The sequence below is a fragment of the Hoplias malabaricus genome, chromosome 6 (assembly GCF_029633855.1).
Source record: "Hoplias malabaricus isolate fHopMal1 chromosome 6, fHopMal1.hap1, whole genome shotgun sequence".
NCBI classification, from domain to species: Eukaryota; Metazoa; Chordata; class Actinopteri; order Characiformes; family Erythrinidae; genus Hoplias; species Hoplias malabaricus.
In genome coordinates, this window is record NC_089805.1 from 32,963,637 (window position 1) to 32,988,530 (window position 24,894).

At 36.9% G+C, this 24,894-nt stretch overlaps 1 protein-coding gene across 2 annotated transcripts in view; it reads left to right on the top strand.

The window, feature by feature from the left end:
- The window catches only part of calcr (calcitonin receptor), a 53,525-nt gene extending 35,075 nt beyond the window's left edge, over positions 1-18,450 (top strand). Inside the window, exons 3-16 of one of the 2 annotated variants that reach the window (XM_066674101.1) lie at positions 954-1,116; positions 3,740-3,847; positions 4,725-4,828; positions 5,031-5,193; positions 5,304-5,414; positions 5,663-5,775; positions 6,171-6,262; positions 9,064-9,190; positions 11,695-11,848; positions 12,672-12,732; positions 12,849-12,915; positions 13,273-13,491; positions 13,588-13,629; positions 17,056-18,450. In XM_066674101.1, the coding sequence (XP_066530198.1) occupies positions 954-1,116; positions 3,740-3,847; positions 4,725-4,828; positions 5,031-5,193; positions 5,304-5,414; positions 5,663-5,775; positions 6,171-6,262; positions 9,064-9,190; positions 11,695-11,848; positions 12,672-12,732; positions 12,849-12,915; positions 13,273-13,491; positions 13,588-13,629; positions 17,056-17,277 (1,746 nt within the window). In that variant the 3' untranslated portion in view covers positions 17,278-18,450. The remainder of the gene's footprint in view (positions 1-953; positions 1,117-3,739; positions 3,848-4,724; positions 4,829-5,030; positions 5,194-5,303; positions 5,415-5,662; positions 5,776-6,170; positions 6,263-9,063; positions 9,191-11,694; positions 11,849-12,671; positions 12,733-12,848; positions 12,916-13,272; positions 13,492-13,587; positions 13,630-17,055) is intronic. The other variant, XM_066674102.1, reaches the window with a different exon arrangement.
- The last annotated feature ends 6,444 nt before the right edge of the window (positions 18,451-24,894 follow it).

A 24,894-nucleotide genomic window follows, 5' to 3' on the forward strand; every position in this document is an offset into this window, starting at 1 on the left:
AGCAGACAATTGTTCCAGACATGAATGTCGAATACATTAGATGATTAAGGGGGAGAAATGTGAGATGCTTCTGAATTATTTCTTCCCTCCCTGAAGAATTTGAATTGTGATGACTCATGCCACTGACACAGCAGCTAAAGATTTCATATGAATTTTTATTTTGCCATTGTGGCAGGAGCATAACATGCCTTCTTAAATGTGGAGCCTTTCTGCACGCGCGCACACACACACACATATATATATACAAAGTTGATATGATCCAAGATCTCTCATCACATTCTTATCTCCAAATTCACGCTTCACCAGGCTCTCAAGTGCCTTTGAAGTGTGAAATTACTTATAAACTCAAATTGTAGATTCAAGTCTTCCCTGATTTGTCCCTTAGCATTTGTGTTATTTGGGGTTGTACTACAGGTTCTCACTAAATTATTTCCATTGAGCATGTTGTTTTCAGAATACAGATGTCCAGCAATATATTAACTCAAAAATTGTAAATTCACACAAGAAGCCTAAACTGTCCATCAAAAAAATGTGCACCCAGAATAAAGGACAGCTGCTGTGTTCTCTTTTATGATTCAGAGATGGAAATATGTAGTATGTCCACTTGTTTTGAACACACTCTTTTAAGGTGCAAAAATAATTTGGGAAGCTCTGGAGCAGGTGCACATGAACGTAAGCTCACCAAGATCAGTGCCAGCTCAGAGACAGTTAAGAGTGGTATAAAGCCCCTTTGCATTAGGATAGAGCAGAGGAAACAGCGTATTTTGGAATGTTGGAATTACTTTTGTGATCCAGGACTAACTTCACTAATGTTCTTGTGGCTGAATGCAATCCTCAAACTCACTATTAATGGACTATTAATTTCAAGAAATTGTTGGAAGGGCAGGTGTTCAGATGTGGCTATGGCAAATCAACAGCTAATCTTACTTCTTAAAGTGCATTTCTTTTTGCAGAGTATAAGTTTATTGGGGGCAGGAGATCCTAAAGCTGAGCCAACCACAGACTTCTCTCTTGCTCCTGCGATGGGGATGATGGAGGAGGAGAGACAGATCATGACTGAGACTCAGTATAAATGTCTGGAGCTGCTGAGCAAAGATGGGCCACGCAATAAAACAGGTATGAAAACATTTCTCTTAAATTAACCTCAGACTGAATGGCAGCTAGAGCCTTTATCTGCTGATGATTATGTTAGGCGTCAGACTGTTGCTTTCTGAGCTGTCAGGAAAAGCACAGCACAGATTAATGAGCTGCTGACGAGACCAACTGACTCCTAAACCTTTATTTAACTGCAAATGAGAAAAACAGGCAGATGAACTGAGGCCTGCATTTGTTTCTCATTCAAGCTTTTAGAGAAAAATTCATTGGGAATTTACTGAATTTATTAAGTAGGGAATCATAAAAAATGTGTGTGTCCCAATTCCTAGTTAGCTGGCTTATTAGTCACTGCCTACACAGGCTGCTCTCTAAGCAGTTACTATTCAGACCAAAAACAAGCCTCATTGGAAAGGTTATTGAGAACACTCTAATTAGATAGTGGTGATGTGACAGCTGGTGTCCTCATTTCACCTGACCAGTATTTACTCCCCTCAGCTAACAATCATGCCAGAGTTTACTGCCTTCATCACACAAACACCTCAGTTTCCTCTCAGCACACAAACTCCTCAAAGTTTCCTGTCAGCACACAAACACTTCAGTTTCCTCTCAGCATACAAACACCTCAGTGTTTACTCCCCTCAACTCGCAAACACCTCAGAGTGTACACCTCTCAGGTCACAAACACTTACAAGTTACTTCCATCACCCCAGTGTTTACTCCCTTTAGTTTACAATCACCTCAGAAAATACTCCCCTCACAATCATCTCAAATGAGGGTAGAAGAACACCTGCACTGTGTAGAAAATGTGGTCCTGGAGGAGTTTGATAATTAGCTGACAGATGTAGATATCTTATTGAAATTTAATAAATAAACAGATACTTTAAAACAAGACTACTACCACATGCCTTTATAGCCAGCTAATCTTATCATTTCCATTAAACATTTGACCCTAAACATCATTCATTCATTATCTGTAACCGCTTATCCAATTCAGGGTCGCGGTGGGTCCAGAGCCTACCTGGAATCATTGGGCACAAGGCGGGAATACACCCTGGAGGGGGCGCCAGTCCTTCACTGGGCAACACAGACACACACATTCACGGACACTTTTGAGTCGCCAATCCACCTGCAACGTGTGTTTTTGGACTGTGGGAGGAAACCGGAGCACCCGGAGGAAACCCACGCGGACACGGGGAGAACACACCAACTCCTCACAGACAGTCACCCAGAGCGGGAATCGAACCCACAACTTCCAGGTCCCTGGAGCTGTGTGACTGCGACACTACCTGCTGCGCCACTGTGCCGCCCTGACCCTAAACAATAATGACAAATAGACTATATCAAATAATAATAAATAAACTATAAAAAATAGTTTATCTGGTCAGTCTTTGGCATTTTATAACCATGGATAGCCTGTCCTTTTCTGTTCATAGCAAAATAAAAAAAAATAATTACTGTATGAAATGAGATGTAAGCGACTTGTTTACTTCAGAAAATTCATGATTTTGACAGGAACAGACACAATTACATTTTAATACTGCTATTTTTTTTTCTCAAAGCAAGCAGAAGTAATATATCTTTAATGAAGGAACAATGCATCACTGGGAACGTGTCATTTCTATAGAAATACGGGGGAAAATATGGGGGAAAAGTCTGAAGACATCAAAAACTGAATCTCAGACATTTTTGACCATTTAAAACTAATTTAAACTCATCCTCTTTTTAAGTGCTCACAAGAGGAAAAAAAGTATATATGGGCATCCTGGTTAAATATACAGTCTATGTAGAGAGTTTACTATGAAGTGGGAAACACACAAAATGTGGCCTTTGCAAAGAGGCTGGCAGTTTTTTTTTGTTTTTTTTTGTATGTCATCGTATCTCCATTTTTGTGGATTTTTAGTTTACTACTTCAGTTGATGGCGGCAGGGACATGGAGGTTGTGGGTTCTAGTCCAGATCCAGGTGACTGTCTGTGAGGTGTTTTCTCCCCGTGTCTGCGTGGGTTTCCTCCAGGTTCTCCGGTTTCTTCCCATGGTCCAAAAACACACGTTGGTAGGTGGATTGGCGACTCAAAAGTGTCCATAGGTGTGAGTGTGTGAGTGAATGTGTATGTTGCCCTGTGAAGGACTGGCACCCACTCCAGGGTGTGATCCTGCCTTGCACCAAGTGATTCTGGGTAGTCTCCAGACCCACTGCGGCCCTGACCTGGATAAGCGGTTACCGATAATGAATGAATACATCATTTTGAACACAGCAGCTGTCCTTCACCTTTTGTGAAAAGTTTATGATGAATGGGACAATGCTTCAAAATTACATGAAATAAAAACTTTTTTCATTGGCTTCCATTAAAGTTAAGTAAGTTCTTTCTCCTATAAAATGACCAAAATTTTGGAGCTACATGGACAGCTGCCTTTGGACAGCACTGATATTAAATTGAGGAAATAAACTGAAAATGTTGTATTTAAATTTGTTCAATGGGATATTCAATGACATTATGTGGCAGACCATTAATAGAAATCCGTTGCTTACTAAAATGTATCACAAGCACTATTATTATTCCAAGCACATCAATTAAAGATTATTAATTTTATTCAAGCAATTGCGACAGTCCTAAAACCTAATTTTTTGTTTGTTTTTCTATCTAGAGTCCCACTGCAGCAGGTTCTGGGATGGCTGGCTGTGTTGGGATGAGACTCCTGCTGGTACCTACGCCTCTCAGAGCTGTCCAGACTTCCCAACATTCGACACATCAGGTGAGGCTGACTAAGCTATCAACACCCAGACACACACACACACACACAATATGAAAGCACTAAACCTTTCACTTTTGAAAGCACTTCAGATAAATTTTCTATTCTATTGTGATTTAACATCACAAGCAGAAAGTGAGATCCACTTAGCAAGTACCTGAAATTCAGTGTAACAAAAAAAAAAGAGAAAACCTTTATTTTTTTCAAGCTGTCTGGGAAAGTGTGTCTAGGCTTTATTTGGAGAAACAAAAATGATTTACAAGTGCTGGTCATAAAATTTGATTATCATGAAAAAGTTGATATATTTCAGTAATTCCTTTCAAAAAGTGATATCAGTCTGTGTGTAATGAATGAGTATAATATACAAGTTTCACTTTTTGAATAGAATTACTGAAATAAATCAACTTTTTCATGATTCTAATTCTAATTTTATGACCAGCACCTGTATATAGATGAAGGAGAAAAGTGGAGAGCAGTACGGAAACATTCTCTGTCTCTCACCACATATATGATCAAAAACATTATACAAATCACAGAGATGATCAAAACCATATATCAGCAAAGTACACAGATGATCAACAAAAGTTTAGTGATATAAAATAATATATCAATCAATCACTGATCTAAAGTCACTCTATGGGGTCCAGGTGAAGGGTCAGTTGTTGATGATTATTCTTTCTTTGGCAAAGAAGTGGCAGTAAAATCAATGCCACAGTGAAAGCCCAAGCTGAAGATGGTTAAAGTGATTGCATGTTGCTTCAATTTTCTTTTCAAACATAGACGAGAACACAGCTATTTACTTTGACATTCATTCTGTGTACTAATGTACAGGACTACATATCCTACATTGATAGTAATGTGTTTTTTTCCTTTGGCACAGAAAAAATAACCAAATATTGTGATGAATTCGGGAACTGGGCACACAGTTCCTCTGTTAATAAAACCTGGTCCAGCTGTCTCAGGGCCTCTAAGGACAAATCAAAGGTAAAATTTTAATTAGTTCAACATTTAGTTGTTTTTGTTGCTTCTTAAATTTCAGTCTTGTAGTGTACACCACCAATTCTTAAATGTTCAATTCTAGTGTATATTACTGTAATGGCACTGACATATTATTCACAATGGAAGGCTGTAAAGCAACATATCAGTCTTTTTATCCTGCTCTCTAATGTCACTAACTGTATCTCAGAAGGGTTCGGCTTATGGTGTCTTGGATGCAGCAGCAGATTCCACAGTGGAGACTCTGGTCAGCCCTGTGGTCACTCAGAAAGCAGAGGAGAGGAAGAAAATAATTGATGGCCAATATAAATGTTTTGAGAAAATGAACAGGGACCTGCCATATAACAAATCAGGTAGTGTTATGATTTTGAATAATATTACATTTTAACCTAAAACAAAACAAAACCTAGGTAATCTAAGTATACACTTCTTAGTTCTAACCAGATTTCTCTTTGATCTTTAGGTCCATACTGTAACAGGACATGGGATGGCTGGCTGTGTTGGGATGATACACCTGCAGGAACATACGCATTGCAAAACTGCCCCAATTACTTCCCTGACTTTGACCCCACAGGTTAGAACAAGATAAATGGAGATGCTACTGTTAGAATGACTCAGACAACCTCAGGACAAACTTTTTCTTTGAAATGAACATTCACAAAAGTCCCTGCAGTTTAATAAGATGTGACAGCAAGATATTATCATGTCTCTTAGTGTTGTTTATTATTTATTTGTTAAAGAAATCACAAAGCTTAGAAATGTCCCTCAAGAAACAAGTCTCACAAAGCAGAGTGAAGCATGCTATTTCTCTTGTTTCTTTAGAAAAAGCCATGAAGTACTGTGACGAGACTGGCAACTGGTTCAGACACCCTGAGACAAACAGAACCTGGTCCAACTACACCCTCTGCATTGCCTACACTAAAGACAAATTAAAGGTGAGAATTAATCACATTGTTTATAAAGGCCCACACCTCTAAGGAACACTGGAATATTTTCATATGGAAAGCCAGGAAACTGCTAAAATAAACTTTAATATTTCACTTTGAGATTACATGAAAAGCCAACACATTTAGTTAGCTTTGTATTCTATTTTTAGAATGAGCAGGGTTTTGAGAAGGCAGGTGGGGAGGGTGACCAGTTCAAATAAGTGCACAGTCAGAGTTTGCAATTTCATCCTCTTTGGCACTGTACCTATTACTCAATATTGTGGTTGGAAAAATATGAGTGTTTTTTCAATATAAACAAATGAAAAAAATGTAATACGACATTCCTCTAACAGCTCAATCGCATCTGGTGAACAGAATCTGTAGTGTTGTGTGTATTTTTGCAGATGGCGTACATTCTGTACTACATGGCCATTGTCGGTCACGCTTTGTCTATTGTGTCCCTCCTCATCTCTTTGGCAATATTCTTTTACTTCAGGTAAGTTTATGAGGCTTTTTATCTAATATCCCTGAGAATTCTAACTTCAGATTATTATTATTGTAAAATCCACAGTAAAGGTAAAGGTAATTTCAAAATAATCAGTGTCCTTTGTTTTTTCCAACAAGGTCAGATGTTGAGCTGGAGACTCATCTATTCTAAAGCAGTTTGTTTTTTTGTCTGAGGTGTTAAAGCCACACACAAGCTGGGGAAGCTGTTTTGGAACTTATTCAATGATGAGCCCAAGCTGTGTCTTCTCAGAGTAATTTACCAGGAAATGTCACTTCCTCCATTCATCACCAAAGCTCATTCAAACTGAATGGTAAAGATGGATGTGTGTTTCCAGTAAAGTGCCAAAGGCACTGTGGACCTGTGGAAATATAATCAGCGGGCAGGGGTTTAATGTGTTTAGTTCTAAATAATAGATAATTGCTGTCTGGTTGAAGTGATTGTTTGAAAATAGGGCATAGTATGGGTCTCCTCAGTCATTTTTTATGCAAACAAACATTTTGTTACAGAAGCAATGTTTTGGATTGCGTTAACTTTTTTGGATGAGTGCCCATGGTAAACACTTTTGAAAACAGTTTTAAATAAGGCCTTAAAAACCTATACTGGACCTTGCAGGATTAAAAGTACTGTAGTGTTTTACAACTCACTGGGCTGTAAATCTAGAAACCTGATTCCTCATTCTCAGGTTTTATTGCCTGCTGATCATTGGTGTCCATTAGTTTGGCTGACCAAGTCTGATTTGTAAGTGGAATGACAACTCAAAAATTGTGACAGGCTTTTGACAGCACCATTTCATGCTGACTTGGTTTGCCTTTTAACCATGCTAAGTATTCACTGAAGCAAATTCAATTTCATGGATTGATTCACATGAATGTAACACAGACAGAGCTACATATACTGATCTCAGCACGTGACCACCGTCAGTCACATATGTTTACTAATCTCAGCATGTCGCCAAACAGCTGTATTTTTTCATTCAGGATAATGCACCATTTGTTTGCTTCTTTATAAGTGCTTGTCTTATATGGAGTTATTAGGAATTGGGGTTGGCTTTCAGTTTCAGAGGACTTGAGAGTCGCAAACATCAAACACATCAAAGCTAATGAGGGTCTCGATAATGGCCCTGTAGTGTTTACTTCAGGCAGGACTACAGTGTTATTGATATTATAATAGTAATATCTTTATTAAAATTACTTACATTCATAATGGCAATCATATTTCCATATCAATTACGCTACCTATTCTACTCGCACAGTTTTCATTAAACATTGTCCACTTTTGAAAGCATTTTTTAGTGTCATGAACATTTATTATCTAATCTAATTTGTTGGATAGAATATCTCATAACTGAATGCAGTAGCATACAATGAAAAACAATATAGTTAGGTGCATTGAGAAAACACTTGGAACAACACTCAGATGTATGAAAGCTCTTTGGACGTGTCCGTCTATGGATACATCTTCCATGTGGTGAAATTGTAATTGTGCTCTGATATATTTACAGCTGTAAATTGATGGCTGTGGTATGAGACATGATAGTGGGACTGTAGGAGGGGGGAAAGAACTCAAGGACCTTTGGTTACAGTTTTGGGCTGCAACTGCTTAATAGTATTATTGTTATTTTTTTTAATGTTTTTTACTGGAACTGTAGGGATCAACAACAAAAAGCAAAACATCAATCCACGCATGGTTTCAAAACAAACCCATGGAAGGTTGTACAGGGGCTTCTTGAAGAGTGTAACTTTATTGTTTGATCTTTATAAACCATGAGGTCTTAAGGTTATCTTATTGCATCCGGATGTTGTGTTTACAAAGGAATCTGATGCTACATGGCGGCACAGGCTTTTTTTTATTTATGCCCTTCTCTAAACAGCACCAGAAAATGTTTGTTAGAAGTGTGTGAGACAGTTTGGAAAATGAGTGCTGTTTTCCCCCAGGTCTTGCCAGTCTTTAAAGAACAGTTGGACACAAGGCAGCTGACCTCACTGGCTTTATTTGGTCCAGAAAACTAAGGGCATGTGAATTAAATGACTCTTAATGTGGACAATTTGTTACATTTTAAAATATTTATCCTTTAAGTACATAGTAAAATTTCCAGTGTTCAATCAACACTATTAGTGTTAACACTGAGCGTGTTAAATTATTACAGTAACCGTGTTAATTTAACATTAATAGTGTTGATTTAACACTGATGAATTTGCTGTGTATGTTTGGTGTCTTGGTAAAATTTATAGAGTAAATATTATGTCATGTTTATATTGTGTTTTTCATTGGCTTGCTAATTACACAATACTGGTGTTAATCTCTTACCAAGAAGTACCATTTCTTTAAGTTTTAACACTAGCTTAAATTTACGCATCAAAACTGTTTAGCTGATGTTGAAAACTGTTTTATTCATGTTGTATGAAAATGGGACAGGCAACATCTGATAAACACATTATGCGAATGTGCCAAGATACTCCTTCCAGAGGATTACCTTTATTTATTTTCTGTTTACTTCATCAAAGTCTTCATGTCTTGTTTGCAGGGTGAAATGTGGACATGTTGAAGATAAAACTTTACTACAAAGAATATCCTTGAATATTTATGATTTGACAGAATGCATCAGCCTGCGCATATGTTGCTGCTGTAGTAGATGAACAATGATGTGATACAAAACATGTATAAAGCTGTATAGGCACAATGCACTGCAACTTGAAATGTCTGGGATGATTATGTTTTATGTGAATTTGCAGGTTTTCTTTTTTAATAATTGTCACTCCTCAGTTGAGCGTATGGCTTTCAATTCCCAGGAGTCTCAGCTGCCAAAGGATCACCTTGCACAAAAATCTTTTCTGCTCCTATGTGCTCAACTCAGCCTTCACGATCATCAACCTCATATTTGTGGTCAACGACCCTAAAGTGGTGGAGAGGAACCCGGTAAGATTTTCTAGTACGGAACCAACATTTTGACCTGTTTTAGGTGCAAAAAAGTGTTATATGAATATAGGAGTCTGTTGAAGAATCAAGTTGGCCAACCAAAAAATCACGTTTGAAACAGATTCATGACATGAAAAAAGGTTTCCTCACCTAAATCTTATTTGCAGTAATTGTTCTCTACTGAGCCTGATAAATTCTTTTGGCCCACCACATTTAATATCCTAGCCCAGCTTCCTAAGCCAGTGAGAAAAACGACTTTTACTTTTAAATGAGATGTTAAAATGAGATACCTTCTTTATTTAAGTGCCAATTGTTGACTCTCAGCCCATCATAAACATGTACTTTGGGCTTTGTGCAACCCTTCATAATGTACATACTGTAGCATGAAAAACAATAATAATGAATTAAAGTATGTATGTAAAGCATTTAATATTGCATTTATGCTGTTTCAATAAGAGGTTTTAAACCTGAGATTCAAAACCAAAAATATTATCCAGTATTTTGGATTTTGCACTTGACTTCAGCTGTTTGAACTTGGTATAAATTCTATTTTTCATCTCAAGCTCTGTATCAAGGAACACATAAATCTGTCTCTGTGGAATCTTACTGATCTAGGAGTTTGTTTGGTGTTCACAAACAGAGCTGTGGTCATTTAGGAGACCTATCTGTTGGTGTACACCATTAGAACTGTACTGAGAGGCCTTTCAAGGAAACCGTCAGCATTAAATTAATCTATTATGACTGATGCAGGCAGGCTCATGCACTTTTCATGGTAAAGTACAATTTTGAGATAAAAATAGATGCAATTATATTAATAGTAATAATAAACATAAAATGTAGCATTAGGCAATCGGTATAAAGGCTAATCCACAAAAACCAGTTCATAAACAACATGAACCAACAAATCAGGGCTCTGATGAGACCAGATGCTAAAATAAGCATTGTCTGGATTTCATCTCTGGTGTTTTCTGCTCTGTACTTATATCCTCACATCTTTTCTGAGGAAAAGGCTACAACGTTCAATCCATCTGGCCTAAGTCTGCATCCTCTTCTTTCATCCAGCAGACACAGTTTAATCACCTCAAATCTCTCTCTCTCTCTCTCTCTCTCTCTCTCTCTCTCTCTCTCTCTCTCTCTCAGCATAACTGTTGCTGTTTAGCATCTCCTGTGCACTCCTTATTTTAATCCGACTTATATTTATTGCAAATGGAAGAACAAAAAGCTTGCACATGTAGAGTGCCTTTGGACAAATGATAGTTGTTGACATAAAAATAAGCTCAGCTTTGTCTTTACGGGTTTAACTCTATTTAGACATGAAATTAGGAGCAAATAGTTCAGTGAAATCAAAGTAGACCAATCCTGTGTCTAGGAAACTAACGTTAAATATGTTAATTCAATTGGGCAGCAATTGCATTCTTCAATTTAATTTATGGTTTTCTTTCTCTGTCACAAGGAAAGCTCCCTCTGCTTTTTTCATCCAACTGTAGCAGATCCAACTTCAGTGATCAGAGGAGAAAGCATCTCCAGCTTTCTGGTCAAATTTAGGAGGAGAGAAGCATAATCAGACAGTTCAACTACCATGTTTTTTTTTACCCTGCATAATCAACTTTTATTAATCTGACAGGAACTAGGCTAAGTAGGTCAAATTACACTTAGACATTATACTGGCCTTCATCATCTAATCAAATGTGGGAAATTGAGAGATTTGCATGCTGAAGAAGACATTTGCAGATGTGCACTTAGCATTGAGGAGGCAGCAGGCAGAAGGGCATGAGAATGTGGACATATGGCAAAATGATTTTAGGGATGACTGACAGATATTTGGGTTGTGTGATCCAAGACTCAACGGCTTAAAACTGAGAGCTTTAATGGAATCCACTAATTAAATCTGCACACATGTTGTCATGGAAGAACGAGATAGCTTAGGAACTCTGGATTGAAGGAATATGAATAATCTTTGGTCAATATATGTACATCAATACCTATAGGGAACAATAATAAAATAGAATAGCTAATGAAAACTAGGAAGGTTATATGTATCACTATGTAGTTTGCAGTAGCTTATTTTCTTTCAAGCTTTTTCTTCTGCCTCTAAATAAATATTATAAATAAATACAATAAGTAAATAAATACCACCTGCTAAAGCAGTTAGGATTAGAACACAAATCCAAATGGCAGAGCGTAATTGAAAACATTTATTTTGAAAGACCTTAAATGCATGTGTAAACGCATGCTTATCAACGTAAGGAAAAACAATGGCAGAGATGCAGGTACCTGTTTGAGTACCATCCAGTTGGCATATTTTCTTTTAGTGTGTTGAAGTTAACACACTTTGATGCACAAACAGATCTGAAATCTTCAGAAACATTTAGCTAGAGGACATGACTCAGCAGGGGGCAACATGTGCAGAATAACTCACCAAATACTAAAGAGGAAATGAAGATTAACTTTGTGAGTTACTGTCGATGTACGACCACATTCCTATTTCCTCTCTGCTATTTCAGGTTGGCTGCAAGGTGCTACACTTTTTCCACATGTACATGTTGGGCTGTAATTATTTTTGGATGCTATGTGAGGGAATATATCTACACACCCTTATTGTGGTGGCTGTCTTTGCTGAGGAGCAACACCTTCACTGGTATTACCTGTTGGGCTGGGGTGAGTTTGAGAACTGTGTTTTTTTATATATTTATATCCCATGTGCTGTTATAATTATTGTGTTTTGACAGTAGACCATGATACAGAGGATGAGGGAAAAAAACCTGCGTTTTGTGGACCAGAGTGTTTTTAGTAGTTAAATGGAAACTGTCCACACGACACACACAACACATACTTTCTCCCTCTGCAATCACTTAAAATTCACTAACTAATTAGCTGAGTTATTGCCAACGCACATTTGGAATATGTAGCTGTGATGAAGGTTTATTTATTCATCCTGATTTTCTTTTGCCATTCCAACTGACAGCTTTACTATGACGACTCTCTTGAGATATGGCTTGAGCTGTCACCTTTCTGTAGCTCTGAGTGCCAATGAAGCAGAGAGGTTGTGGCAGCCCTGATAAGTGGAGAATATAAGTTGAATCTTGAACAGTTAATAAAGATGGTGAGATAACCTTGAACAATATGTGTCATAGTTCCCCAAAGGGTTAGGTGACAGCTCTAAACCATCTGCAGACAATCTGCCAGCAGGCCTCATTGCCTTTGAAACTGACCTGAAGAGACCGATCAGCCTTTGCTAATGCTAACATAAAAATCCCAGTATAAATGTGATTAGGGCAAGGTTTATGAATGAGGAGTTTGATTTTACCTAGCTTGCAGTCAAAGATGTTATTTGCACATGCAATTAAGTTTACCTGAGTTATGTTGGGAGCTTGTAATTCTGTTCTTTTACTGTCCTCTTTATCTGTCATATGATAATCAATGAAGTTGTATTAGTGAAGAATATCTATTGTTAAGGTATTTTGTTGTGTATTTTGTTAAGGATTTCCATTGGTACCGGCCTCAATCCATGCTGTGGCAAGGAAAAAGTATTTTGATGATAAGTGAGTAATGTATAATTCATATTACTGTAAATCCTGAAGAGGTATCTCATCTGTGGTCAGAGCTGTATTATCCTAATTTATTAATTAATCAATATATTTCTTTATTTATTTCCTAGCTGCTGGATGAGTGTGGAGACCCATCTGCTATATGTGGTTCATGGTCCCATAGTGGCAGCTTTATTAGTGAGTCCTCACTTCACACTATAACTGTTACATTTGTGAACAGGTAGAGATTGTGTTGTATTAAATATTGTGCAATAAATTTAAAATAATTATTCTAATATATTACTATGATCCCCATAATGTAAATAGATTGTTTCCTGTTAATCAGACTGAATGCTCAGATTTCATAAAGGAGTGTTCTTCATTTTAGCTTCATTATAATGACTATTTTCCAGAATTACTATTCATAGCCCAAGATTTATTACAGCTGTTCTGTGTGAAGTCTGATCAGAGCAGGTTAGACCTAACTGTGTGTTAGGATCTCATCTATTAATCAAGGAGTATGGCTGAATATTCTTCTAACATTTATTCTCATAGGTGAATCTGTTCTTTCTGCTGAATATTGTGCGGGTTTTGGTGACCAAGCTAAGGGACACTCATCGGGCAGAATCCAACATGTACATGAAAGCAGTGCGAGCCACCCTTATACTCGTACCCTTGTTAGGCATCCAGTTTGTCATATTTCCCTGGAGGCCAGAGAACCGTTTAGCTGGGGAAATATATGACTACATCATGCACATATTAATGCATTACCAGGTAAATAACTCAAGTGTTTGTCTGGATTTAACTACAGAGTAACTACGGTTTTAAAAAAGGTCATTGATTATTTGTCATTCAATTTTCATGTTCCAGGGCTTGCTGGTGGCAACAATATTCTGCTTTTTCAATGGAGAGGTAAGAACTGGAAATGCATTTACACACTTAACACTATTAGATGTCATTTATAAATGGCAGGCTGACTGAAAATACTTTTCTATGCTGATAAAATGGAATGTATTTTTGTGCCCTGCCAATGAACAGCAAAATATTTAGTTTACAAGAACCCTTAAATAGACTCAGAAGTGATATCATTACCTAAGCTTGTTTAATATCAGGACCTGCCCTTTGCATTGCAGCTGTCTATTCCACATAGATACATATCACAATGACATTGTTGTGTAATATATTGGAGACCAGGCAATGAAGTGTCTGAATGAAGTCTTAAGATCTGCCAAAACTTATTTTAAAGAAATAAGTTCTTTTTATTAGAGATTGAAGAATTTCACGAGAAACCATCTGGGATTTTGCAATAAGCATAAAGGGTTTTACTTATATTGCTGTTTTTTTTGTGTCAGAAGATAAACACACTGGTCTTGAAAAGGAAGCAGCACTGTCTTCTATTTGTTCATAGATTATTGCACACCAAAACCTAAGACATAGTGAATACCTTCTGAAACCTTGGTCAGGAAAATCCCTACTCCTCCTGCCAGGGTTCTAAATAAGATTTTTCATTCAGAGCTTTTCAGCTTTGCAGTCACAGTCGCAGTGCTATATGATTCTGGACCTTTGTACCTTTTAGCTTCCTGCTTGGACTGGAATGATATGAAAGCCACTGCTGTTATTATTGTAGTATCCCACTGACTCTACCAGCCATGTTAAAAAAAAAACATTAATATTTCCTATGATAAGGCAGGCAGAGCTATAAAATGTAAAAATAAAGGCCTACACATTAGGCATCCCTCATGCTTTTGAGGAAAATCCTGCTGCTGTGGTGAGCAGACTGATGTTTACTGTAACGGGTTATTGCTGGCAGGCTATTGTCTGGCAAGTCAAGCATTCACTGAGTTTCTGGGTGAATACCTGGCCATCATGTTTAATTGACAAACAGATTTGTACATGCTTGAGACCCCTTTTCTCAAAACATCTTTCATAACAGAATGAAGTATGAAAAGAGTTTACCTTAATCTTAATCTATAGTGAGAGATAAATAACAACTGTGGGGAAAATGGGCAAGAAATGTCCTTAACTATTTTTCACTAAAGCCCTTAATGTGAAATGGTCAGACAGGTACATGCACACACAATAACATAACAGCTTAGGAGCCATTACAGAACTAGGAGAACCACATAAATCATTTGTCCACAAGCATGCACTATTACAATTTGCACAATGATCCACTGATTTTCTTCAGGGCTGGGCCCTGAAGCTGTCAAAATTCATAATTACCTCATTTGACTAGGTACTAACACATTGACCAGACGCCTACATTCAAAGCCAGACACTTCCTTTGTACACAGCAAGGTGAGAGGTTGCGTGACACAACCTGACAGGTGTAGTCTGGCACATTAAACTAAACTCCCCGGACTCCAAGTTTGCCCATGACGAAGCTAGGACAATGCAGACAGCTCCACAAATACATCAGTCACATTTGAACACTCAGCATGGGGTTCCAGGCACAGATAATAATGCAGTGAGTTAGCAGTCCTTGTCAGGCTCTGGATAAGTCATATTTTATACATGGAGAATTATTTCTGGGCCTGGAAAATGGGTCAATTATTAGCTCATGCATGAGCAGCCAGCTCTCATCAGCATCACTGAGAGCTTGTGAACTATTTGGATGTGTCCTAAAGACAGATCCAGTTTCTAGAGGCGAAAAGGTGCACTGACACATGATAATGAAGGCTTTGTGGGGTTGTTTGTTTGCCTCGGCCTAATGATTTGTCCTGTACCCTTTCACTGGGCATGTCTACCCCTGTTTCCTCAGCCTCTGTCTAAATTTGTGACTGATCCCAGGACATTTTTTTTTGTTTGCCAAATAGATGAAGAGCAACAATTATTGCATCCAAATCAGTCCTCTTCTTTTATTAGATAATCTGATTTAGTGTGAGATATGAGCATGTGAAAACATCTTAAATCCCTTTAAAAGCACTGTTATGATGTTAATTGTGTGTCTGGAATGAATAAGGTTCTATTCTCTGCCATTTATTTACCACTGATTTAAAAATAACAGTATGGAACAGCGTTCTTATTTAATTACATTTAAGAACACATAATTATTTAAATGGGATTGTGTAATTGTTTTGGCATAGTTTCTTCCTCAACAAACATTTACAACAAATATTTTAGAAGCACAACATGTTTACACATTTAAACAACAGTGAAATACATCCTCTTTCTATGTACAGATGCAAATGGGCTATCAATTAAATGTTTCAAATCCATGAAATATGCTTTTTTTAGGGAGATGGCAGTAATATAATATAGATATATTAATATATGAATACATAATATATTCAGCACCTCTTGTCAAACACATTTTGTTTCCTTGATTTCTAGTTGGAAAATAAGTTCTACTAAAGAGAACAAATAAATGTAAAAAAAAAAAAATTGGTGGATATTTTTATTTATTTTACATTTGTTTAACATATTGAAGAAAAAAAAGAACTTATGTGCACTACAGTTTTCAAAGAACACTAGGTAAGATTTGAGTTATTGCTCCTGGGTCCCTTACAGCACTATACTGAAATCAATGGTGAGGGAAAGAGGTAGGTGGGGTGGGTGTGGGGGTGTTCCTACTCTCCTTGAAAAGTTACATAGTGCAGTTTCTGCAGTGCTGAGCCCTGGGTAGCAATGGACAGATCAGCTGTAATTGTAAGGTAAAAATAATATGACTTTTATTGTGTAATGTACAATTAATTCAAAGTTCATACATTCTCATTTGTCATTTTATGATTACTGTTGTCATTTTATTGAGCAAAATAAAAATGATGTAGTTTAAAAATGGCAAGCGAGACACATTTATTTGTCAGTTCTTTCATTAGGAGTTCCATCAAGGAAAAAAGTGCAGCAAAATATGTGCATCAGTTACTTCTCTTCTTGGGGATGAAATTGTATCTGGAAGTATCAGTTTTGTTTTAGACAATTTACACATGGCAATCATGAACGTAGGGTATTAATATTTCATTTTTAGTTTTCTTTTTCTTTATTTTTTATATGACAATTGTCATTTTTAACACTGTGCAAAAATTTAAATTAAAATAATGCTTTAAAATATATTTGTACACCTAATAAAACACATAATAAAACTACAAATAATTTCTCCTAATAGATTAGATTTAACTAAATTCTAACTGTTCATTAAAATGTGCAGAAGTGTGTTCTTGATGGTGAGGGTATTTACGTATTTTGATTTAGAAATGAACAAGGGCAGGTTTACATATGACTATAAACCTGCTTTTGTTGTTTTCTAAGGCTTAAGTCTTGGGTCTGTTTTGTATAATCTTTGCTGCCTTTAAGCACACTCTTGCAAAATGCCACCAATCCATCTGTGTTTTTCTGCAGGTCCAAGCCACACTGAAGAGGCAGTGGATGCAGTATAAGGTGCAGTGGGGTCAGCGGCGTCGTGAGCATTGCTCCATGCGTTCCACCTCATACACCACAACATCCATCACAGAGGTGCCTGCCTTCATGTATCACCATGACTGCAACAGTGAACACTTGAATGGTAGGAATGCTGATGACTCTGAGCTTGTGGCCCTGAAGGCCCGCGAGACCTATGCCTGAGGCACCAAACATAAAATGCTTTTGAGTGCCACGGGAGAGAAGAGATGAGAAGGAGACCAAGGAAACAGGAGAAACCAGTGCTAAGCGATCACCCAGAGGATCCTTTGAGGGTTTTCCAGTCTCTGATGATGCATCCAGGTCAATAACATGACACCCAGTTCCTGTGTGTTGGCAGCATTACCTCTGCTGAGGCCTGTCTTGAGGCATAGCTGTTTTATTTTTCTCTAAAATTTTTCTGCTGCTGCATTAAAAGACAAGAGGAGCGCAGCGTTCCTGAAGAATGTGACACATTTTAGCTGCTAATCCCAGGCCCTCCTAGACCCAAAGGGCCCACAGTCACAAACAGAAATGTTGCTTCACCAAAACCAAAGGGTGTGTTACTTCGCTGGATATGGAGAGGCTCTTTAAGTTCTGAGATTTGAACTGTGGACCTAAGGATTCGGACCACTCTGCGAGTGTCTCTGAATGAAAAGAAGTGGTGAATAGAAGTTCCTCTGTGCCTAATCTCTGGAATCCTGTAAATACACTTGTCAGGTTCACTTTAAAAGTGTCAATGTTATGTTGAGAAGACTTTAATTTTTCCGAAATCATTTTTGTCTGTGTTGTGAGACTCGTGACTTTCTTGTTTGTGCAGCTGTGCTTTTTGCTGTCTGTGTCACAAGAGGAGTGTGCAGTGGGAAAAACAGACCTTTATGGGAGTGCTTTACAGATAATTTATATGCTTAGAGTGCAAAAGCATAAACATTGCATTCTGAAATCACAGAGATAAAAGTCAAAGTGCATATGTGTGGAGTTGTTTAAGAATGCAGTCTGTTTGATCAAGGCCAATACAGTCCAAATAGTCTTCTACAGTCTGTTGATAATGCTACTTTTTTTTTTTTTTCGCCAGCAAGGTGGGATGTATTTTTTCCTCAAAGACACGGTATGTGTTTTTCTCTAGGAACATAAAGAGCAGCAACTCATTTTCTTGTTTTTATCCTGTAATCTGGTCAACTTTCCAAGATTCCATTATGTGTTATTTTGTTGTAGTTGGAATCCAACTTGTGTGCTATAGCTGATGTGCACTTTGAAGTATGAAAATCATTTTGTTTAAACATAGTCCCTTTTTTTTTCATTTAATTTTTGAAAACAACCTCAAACTCACTGAATGTAATATTACTAATTTAAAAGAAACAAACGATGTACTTTAAATTCAATAGTAAATTCTAAATGAGCACTATATATTTAAATTCAAATATGTTTTACAAATATGATGAAAACTATGTATATGATAAATCTATGCTATACAAAGAGTATGTATGTTATGGTTTTAAGTGCTACATAAATTGTTAAATATATCAGGAAGAACAAGATGTATATTTTATAGCTTGAGGAAACATATATATATATATATATAATCACACACACACATACAATGATGCTGTCCATACTGTCTTTTTTCACGATTCAAAATTGTCATCTTTGTGATTTCTTCAGACATAGAGCTGTACATTTTGTTTTCATTTAACTGTAAAGCGGAGCTTATGTTTCTGTGTACAATTTTGTCATTTCAAAATCTAAGGTGAAATCTTGACAGGTCAGATTTCTTTGTGAGTTGTTGTCAGTATACTGGACTTTGTATTTACCATGTAAATTTGTATCATGGTGTTGATTTGTCATGGTGTACATACTGCCAGTCAGTCGTGAAGCTCATCTGAGGTGCATTTATAAATTATATGGTGAGAATTTGTTTAAAACCAAATTATGGCTGTTGCTTTCGGCATTTCTCTTGCCTGTATTGGCCTGCTATCTGAAGTCTATGGAAGTCTTACTGTTTTTATTTCATTTTTTTATGTTATTTTATTTCAGTGGTGATTTTTGGCATGTTAAATGTCAGTCACCCTTATAGTACACAGGATTCTGGATGTTACAGTCATTGCATCTGATCTTAGCATAACCAGGCATTTACAAAGCTTTGGGTTCTTGAAGATGGCACCTTTTTAGATGCTTCATCTACAAGCACTGTAAACCAAAATTAGGCACTTTTTCCACACCAGTTATTACACAAAGTAAATAGATACATACATCTACACTGACATAATATTGTTTAAAAAAATGTTGAGTTTTGCCTCTAGTCATTCCTTCTGTGTTCAGAAAATTTGTAAGAAATTCTGCATTGTGGCTTTAATGCATGGCATAGGTATATAAACCCTGCTATTTTTTGGTATGTTTGTAATGGCTTCAGTGATGCCAGCATGTTGCAGCTGTATGCAACTAACATTCCAAGCCTGCACAGAAGGCGTTATGCCTACAAGTATCAGCTCTGTCAAATTGGTTCCTTTTCATTTTGAAATTCAGACTGCAAAAAAGGAGATATCTACTGCTGATGCATCTTTATTACACACAGGGGCACAGCTAGCAGGCAACAGTATTAAAACCTCAGTTCTTTTTTGATACATTGGCTAGAAGATGTCCATCAGATGTTCGCCATGCCTTGACTCAACTGTTCCATGAGAATGCAAAATGTTTGATCAAATATTTTTTAAATATGTAATATATGTAACCCATTTTTGTCAGTTTTGGAGTTTTGTTTGACCTCGATCACCAGTTATTTTGCATTGTTTTGAAAAGTGGGCTTCTAATTGACACTTTATTACTAGTGTAAGGATCACAAATAATGGTGTTTCACTAAAAGATGAGACATGGTCTAATCCATTCCTTGTGGTGTTTAACTGGAGACAGGAGCTTGTGATTTTTCTGGTAGAGTTGTCACTTCCACTAAGCATCTTCCTGCACAGGTCTGGCCCTTTGTTCTTTTCTATCTCTGCATTCTTCCCCTCACTTTAAAATACTAAGTGCAATCTGTTCATAAAAAGAAGAAGAAGAAAAACTTTTATTGATCCTCTTAGGGAAAGTGTTTCTCTGCATTTAACCCATCCGTGGTAATGAGCACAAACGCATACTAGTGAGCAATTCTTCACACACACTAGGGGCTGTGAACACATGCACACACACACACCCACAAATGGAGTAGCCAGGGGAGCAGTTTGGGTGTTCTGAATTGAACGTGGCATGGGGTTTACCAATTCAATATACTTTATCATTTCAGAACATTTCCACTGCATAAATAAAGTTACAAAATATAACAGAAACAGTCTGCAGTGTTGCCACTTAAACCCAGTGTAAAATTGGCATGAATTATTTCATTCATTCATTTTTTTCTGTCAACACAATTTACATGCTTGTTGAATCTGGCCCAAATATAAACAGCATATGCAGAACCATGTGAATTAACTCTGCCATGAAGCGTTTGTGAACCATCATTTATGAAGCAGTTTTGTGCGTGCAGATGAATAATGAACATTTATTAAGACCTGTGAAGGCCTGGATACACTGAGCAGAATCAGCCATTCTTGTGGTATATTATACGTGAATGACAGCAGCATATTTATTACAACCAGCAAAGTCTACTAAAAGGACAAGCAATAAATTGGTTCTTGTCTACAATTAATTTCTGTAAACTGTACCATTTCACAGCTTCTGTCTGAGCCAGTGTCCATGTTTTTCAAAATATGGCACATATATCTTCCTCTTAAAGTATTAAAGAATTATTGAGTAATCTTTTTAGTGTTCCCAGGGCTTAAGTAACAAAATCTTATTGGAAACAATAAATAAACATTAATTATTTTGTCTTCTGTAACACTGGTTAAACATTATCATTTAGAATAAAGAATGATCAAAACAAAAATCTTACATTACAAATACTGTGTAATTTTACAACAAATGAAAACTGTCGATTGACAATCGATTTACAGCCAACCCCTATAAAGTGACCCAGCAGCCAATGTTTTTTATTTGTTTGTTTGTTTGTTTGTTTTATATTTAATACTTTTGAAGCATTACATGTATTTTCTGTAATCCTGAATCAATGACCTTGGCAAACAAATGTTGTGTATGTTGAGAAGTTTTGTGTAATTGGTGTTACACTGTGAAAATGTTTCAGGCTTTGCTTGAAGCTTGAAAAGTATTTTCTTACTGCATTTTCTCTCATATTTTAAATTAGCAATTTTCTAGATATGACAGTCTGCTGTTTCTTTTTTGCCAGTGGTTTGTTAAGCTATTCAATTGAAAATACACTCATGAAAATGCCTGGTTGACATGTGTGGTTTTTATACTAACGTGACCTAACCAGCATGTTTTTAATGTTCCCTTCAAGCTAAAATGTATTCTTTTTACATTATTTTTTCTTAGATTTTCAAAATGATATTTCTACAAGAATGCTTTGTTAAAGGAAATGGTTCAGTATAGAACCCTGAAGGCTTAAAGAACCTTTTGCATGATTGAAGGGGTTCTTCAGACTGATGGAGAATGTGTTTTCTATAGATGGTTCTTGTAACAAACTTGACATCATAACAATAAAAGAACCCTTTTGGGTGCCATATAGAACCCTTCTATAAAAGGTGCAGTATAAAACCATCTATAGCACACCCTTTATCAATAAGAAGAACCCTTTCACAATGCAAAAAACTAAAGGTTATTCAAGTGTTTACTGTACTATACAGAATCGTTTACTTTAATAAAGAACCCTTGTAGAAGCATTTTAGGAATGTATTATTATTATTATTTAGATTTTAAACCCCCCCAGTGTCCCCAATGGACTCAAACCAAAAATATCCACCCTACAATGTCCTGTGGGCAGCTTCCACTGACCACTGAAGAGGGGACTAGAAGATGAGTAACAGTAATAGATGAGCTACTGTCTCTGACTTTACATCTACAAGATGGCCCAAAAATGTATGTGTGTCTAATAGAGAGGAAAGCGTTTACAAACTCCAGCATCACTGGTGTGTCAGATCCACTCATACAAACACAACACACTAACACACCACCGCCACGCCAGTGTCACTACAGTTCTGAGAATGATCCACCACCCAAATCATGTCCTCACTGTGGAGGCTCTGACCATTGAAGAAGGAGATAAAACTGAGCTAATAAATTATGCAGAGCAACAGATTGACTACAGTCTGTACATTTAGAACTACTAAGTGCAACTGTATGGTAATTGGAACTGATACACTGGACAATGTAAGTAATTCATGTTCAATTCATAATTTAGACCAAAAAAATGTATTGCAGTTATTCTACTGAAATTGAGACTTGAAGCAAAATGACATGTATTTATATTTATATTTATATATTCTGCCACAGGTTGCATATCTCATGGAAGAATATAACACTTTCAGACATTTTGAACAGAGTGCTGTTCTAAGCATTTGCAACTTTTTATGCAAGCCATTTTCTCTCTGTGCTTCTCTTGCTCAAATAAAAACCCTGAAGTACACTTACAAATAATAAATTCTGCTTAATAAATCAGACACTTAGTTCTATGCTTGGATGTCTAATATGTGCATATGTCTTAGCATCTCTAAGAATAAATTATTGGATCTGTGTAGCAGAAAATTGGCTATGACAAAAGAAACCGCCGATGGCAAACAAGACACGTTGATGGCTGATGACTTGAGACGCTGTTGAAAAGAAACTGCAAAGTTTTCAGTAAAATGGCATGCTGCTGTGCCCTGTTTCCAGATACAAGGAGAAAACAGAAGTAAAGGTCTACAGAAGAGAAAAAAGGAATGTAAAGTTCTACAGAACAGAAGATTATGCCAAATTAAATATGTGCCAAGCCTGGAAAATGTCTTGTTAATGGCCAGGCTGTTAGAAAAGCTAACAAATACTAGAACGCCTAACAAATACTGCTATTGTTTTTGCAGAACTGCTGGTTTAAACACATCAACATGGAGTGAGCAAAACAAGCCAGTAACGCATTTTGTTGGAGTTATTGCTACAATCAACACTGTTTTTAAAAATAGTTTGCTCAGAGTCACATGCTTAACACAAAGGGTAGCATTTAGTCATTTCATTGGAAGTGGTGCTCTCACAAGTAGGCAAGTTAATGTAAAACACGAAGCGAAAGCCTTAGACACAGTGAGACAATGAGCATGAACATGGCACTTAATATCTGCTGTTGTTTTAATGTACTTGCACTCAAGTACGGGTTAAGGACATAATCATAATTGTATATATACCTAATGGAAAGAACTTATGATTCATTACTGAAGCATGTCTCATATTCATCTTTTGGACACTGATATAATGAACCTTGTAAAATGGAACATGTTAAAACATAAAAGTGACCCCGTAGCCCAAAACTCAAAGTTCAACTGTTCAAGTGCATTGTCTCTTTCTCCAAATGGTAGATATGCATGTTTTCATGAGCTCTTTCTATCTAATGTCTTCAATGGTACTTCTGCTCACATTTAGTTATTATGGGATTTGCAAGGCGAATCATGAATGAATGTACTCCTAGAAATCCCTTTTGTATCACTGTGTCGAGCAAAGTGCACCAAGTGCACATCATTATAGCTCTGTTCTGCCCTTTACAACAATGTGGTCGCAGACGGAGGGCATTTTAAGTTAACTGTACAAAATACAATTACACAGTGCTACTACTAGTAGTGTAAGTGCCACACAGCTCCAAGATCTCAGCATCCTGGGTTCAACCCTTGCCTCAGGTTACTGTCTGTGAGAAGACTGCATGCAATGGACTGTCCAGTCTGGGTTCCTGTCTTGGGGCCAATGATTCTGGATAGGTTCCAGAGCCACTGTAACTCTAAGTAGTTATAGAAAATGAATGAATGATGTCACTAGTTAAATGAAATGTAATGAAAACAAGAAGGTAGAGTCATGATATTGGGTTACTTGCTGTATCCAGATGGCATGAATCTAAGCCAGTCTTATAGGAAGAGATATTTTCAGATATGTTGAGGGTAATGGGACGATACAATCTAATCCTCTCAGTTACACACCCTCCAGAGCTCCTGGCATAATATAGAGAGACACAGCTGTTTGAACTTATTTAAGTCACAAATATTAGGTAATAAGAGGCTTGGACCCCTTTCAGAATTTTGTGATTTAATGCTGGTGACACATTACTGCACTTAGTAAGCAAATGTTTGCAGTGATATGATTAGAAGGTAGTTGTTGGTGCTATATTCAGACATGCTGTTCTGTAGTCACATCTAGTTCTATTATTAATACAAATGCAGACTGATTTTACCATTTTCAGAACTGTGGTTTTTTCATTGTTCTCTCAGAAGTTAATCAATGTTACATTGGCTATAAAAGGCAAATAATAACAATTTAGGTAATGACCATAGAAGGAAAACGTGTGTGCTGGTTCAAATAAAATAAATTTTTAATTGCTCTTCAACTGTCCTGATACTTACATTTAAAGTGAGTAATAACATGTACATGAAGCAAAACAGTGATAAGCTCATAGTCTAACAACAAGCATGTAACCACAGGTGTGAAGGCCTGTGTATACCTTCTAAGCCACAAGTAAAAGGAGCTGAAGGGGAAGGTTTGAAATAAATAAATGCTGATCACTTCCAAGTGAAAATGTTACCCAATTATGTAAATGTTACTAGAGCTCTTAAAGAGCATCACGTGTATTAAATTTGAGTAGAAGAACAAATAATATTTAGCATTATGCTTTTTTAAACTGAGAGACCTTTCGGTTAGGAGTTACATTTCAATACTTGTGTATTTTGTTGTCAAAACAAAGCAAAAGGTTTTGGG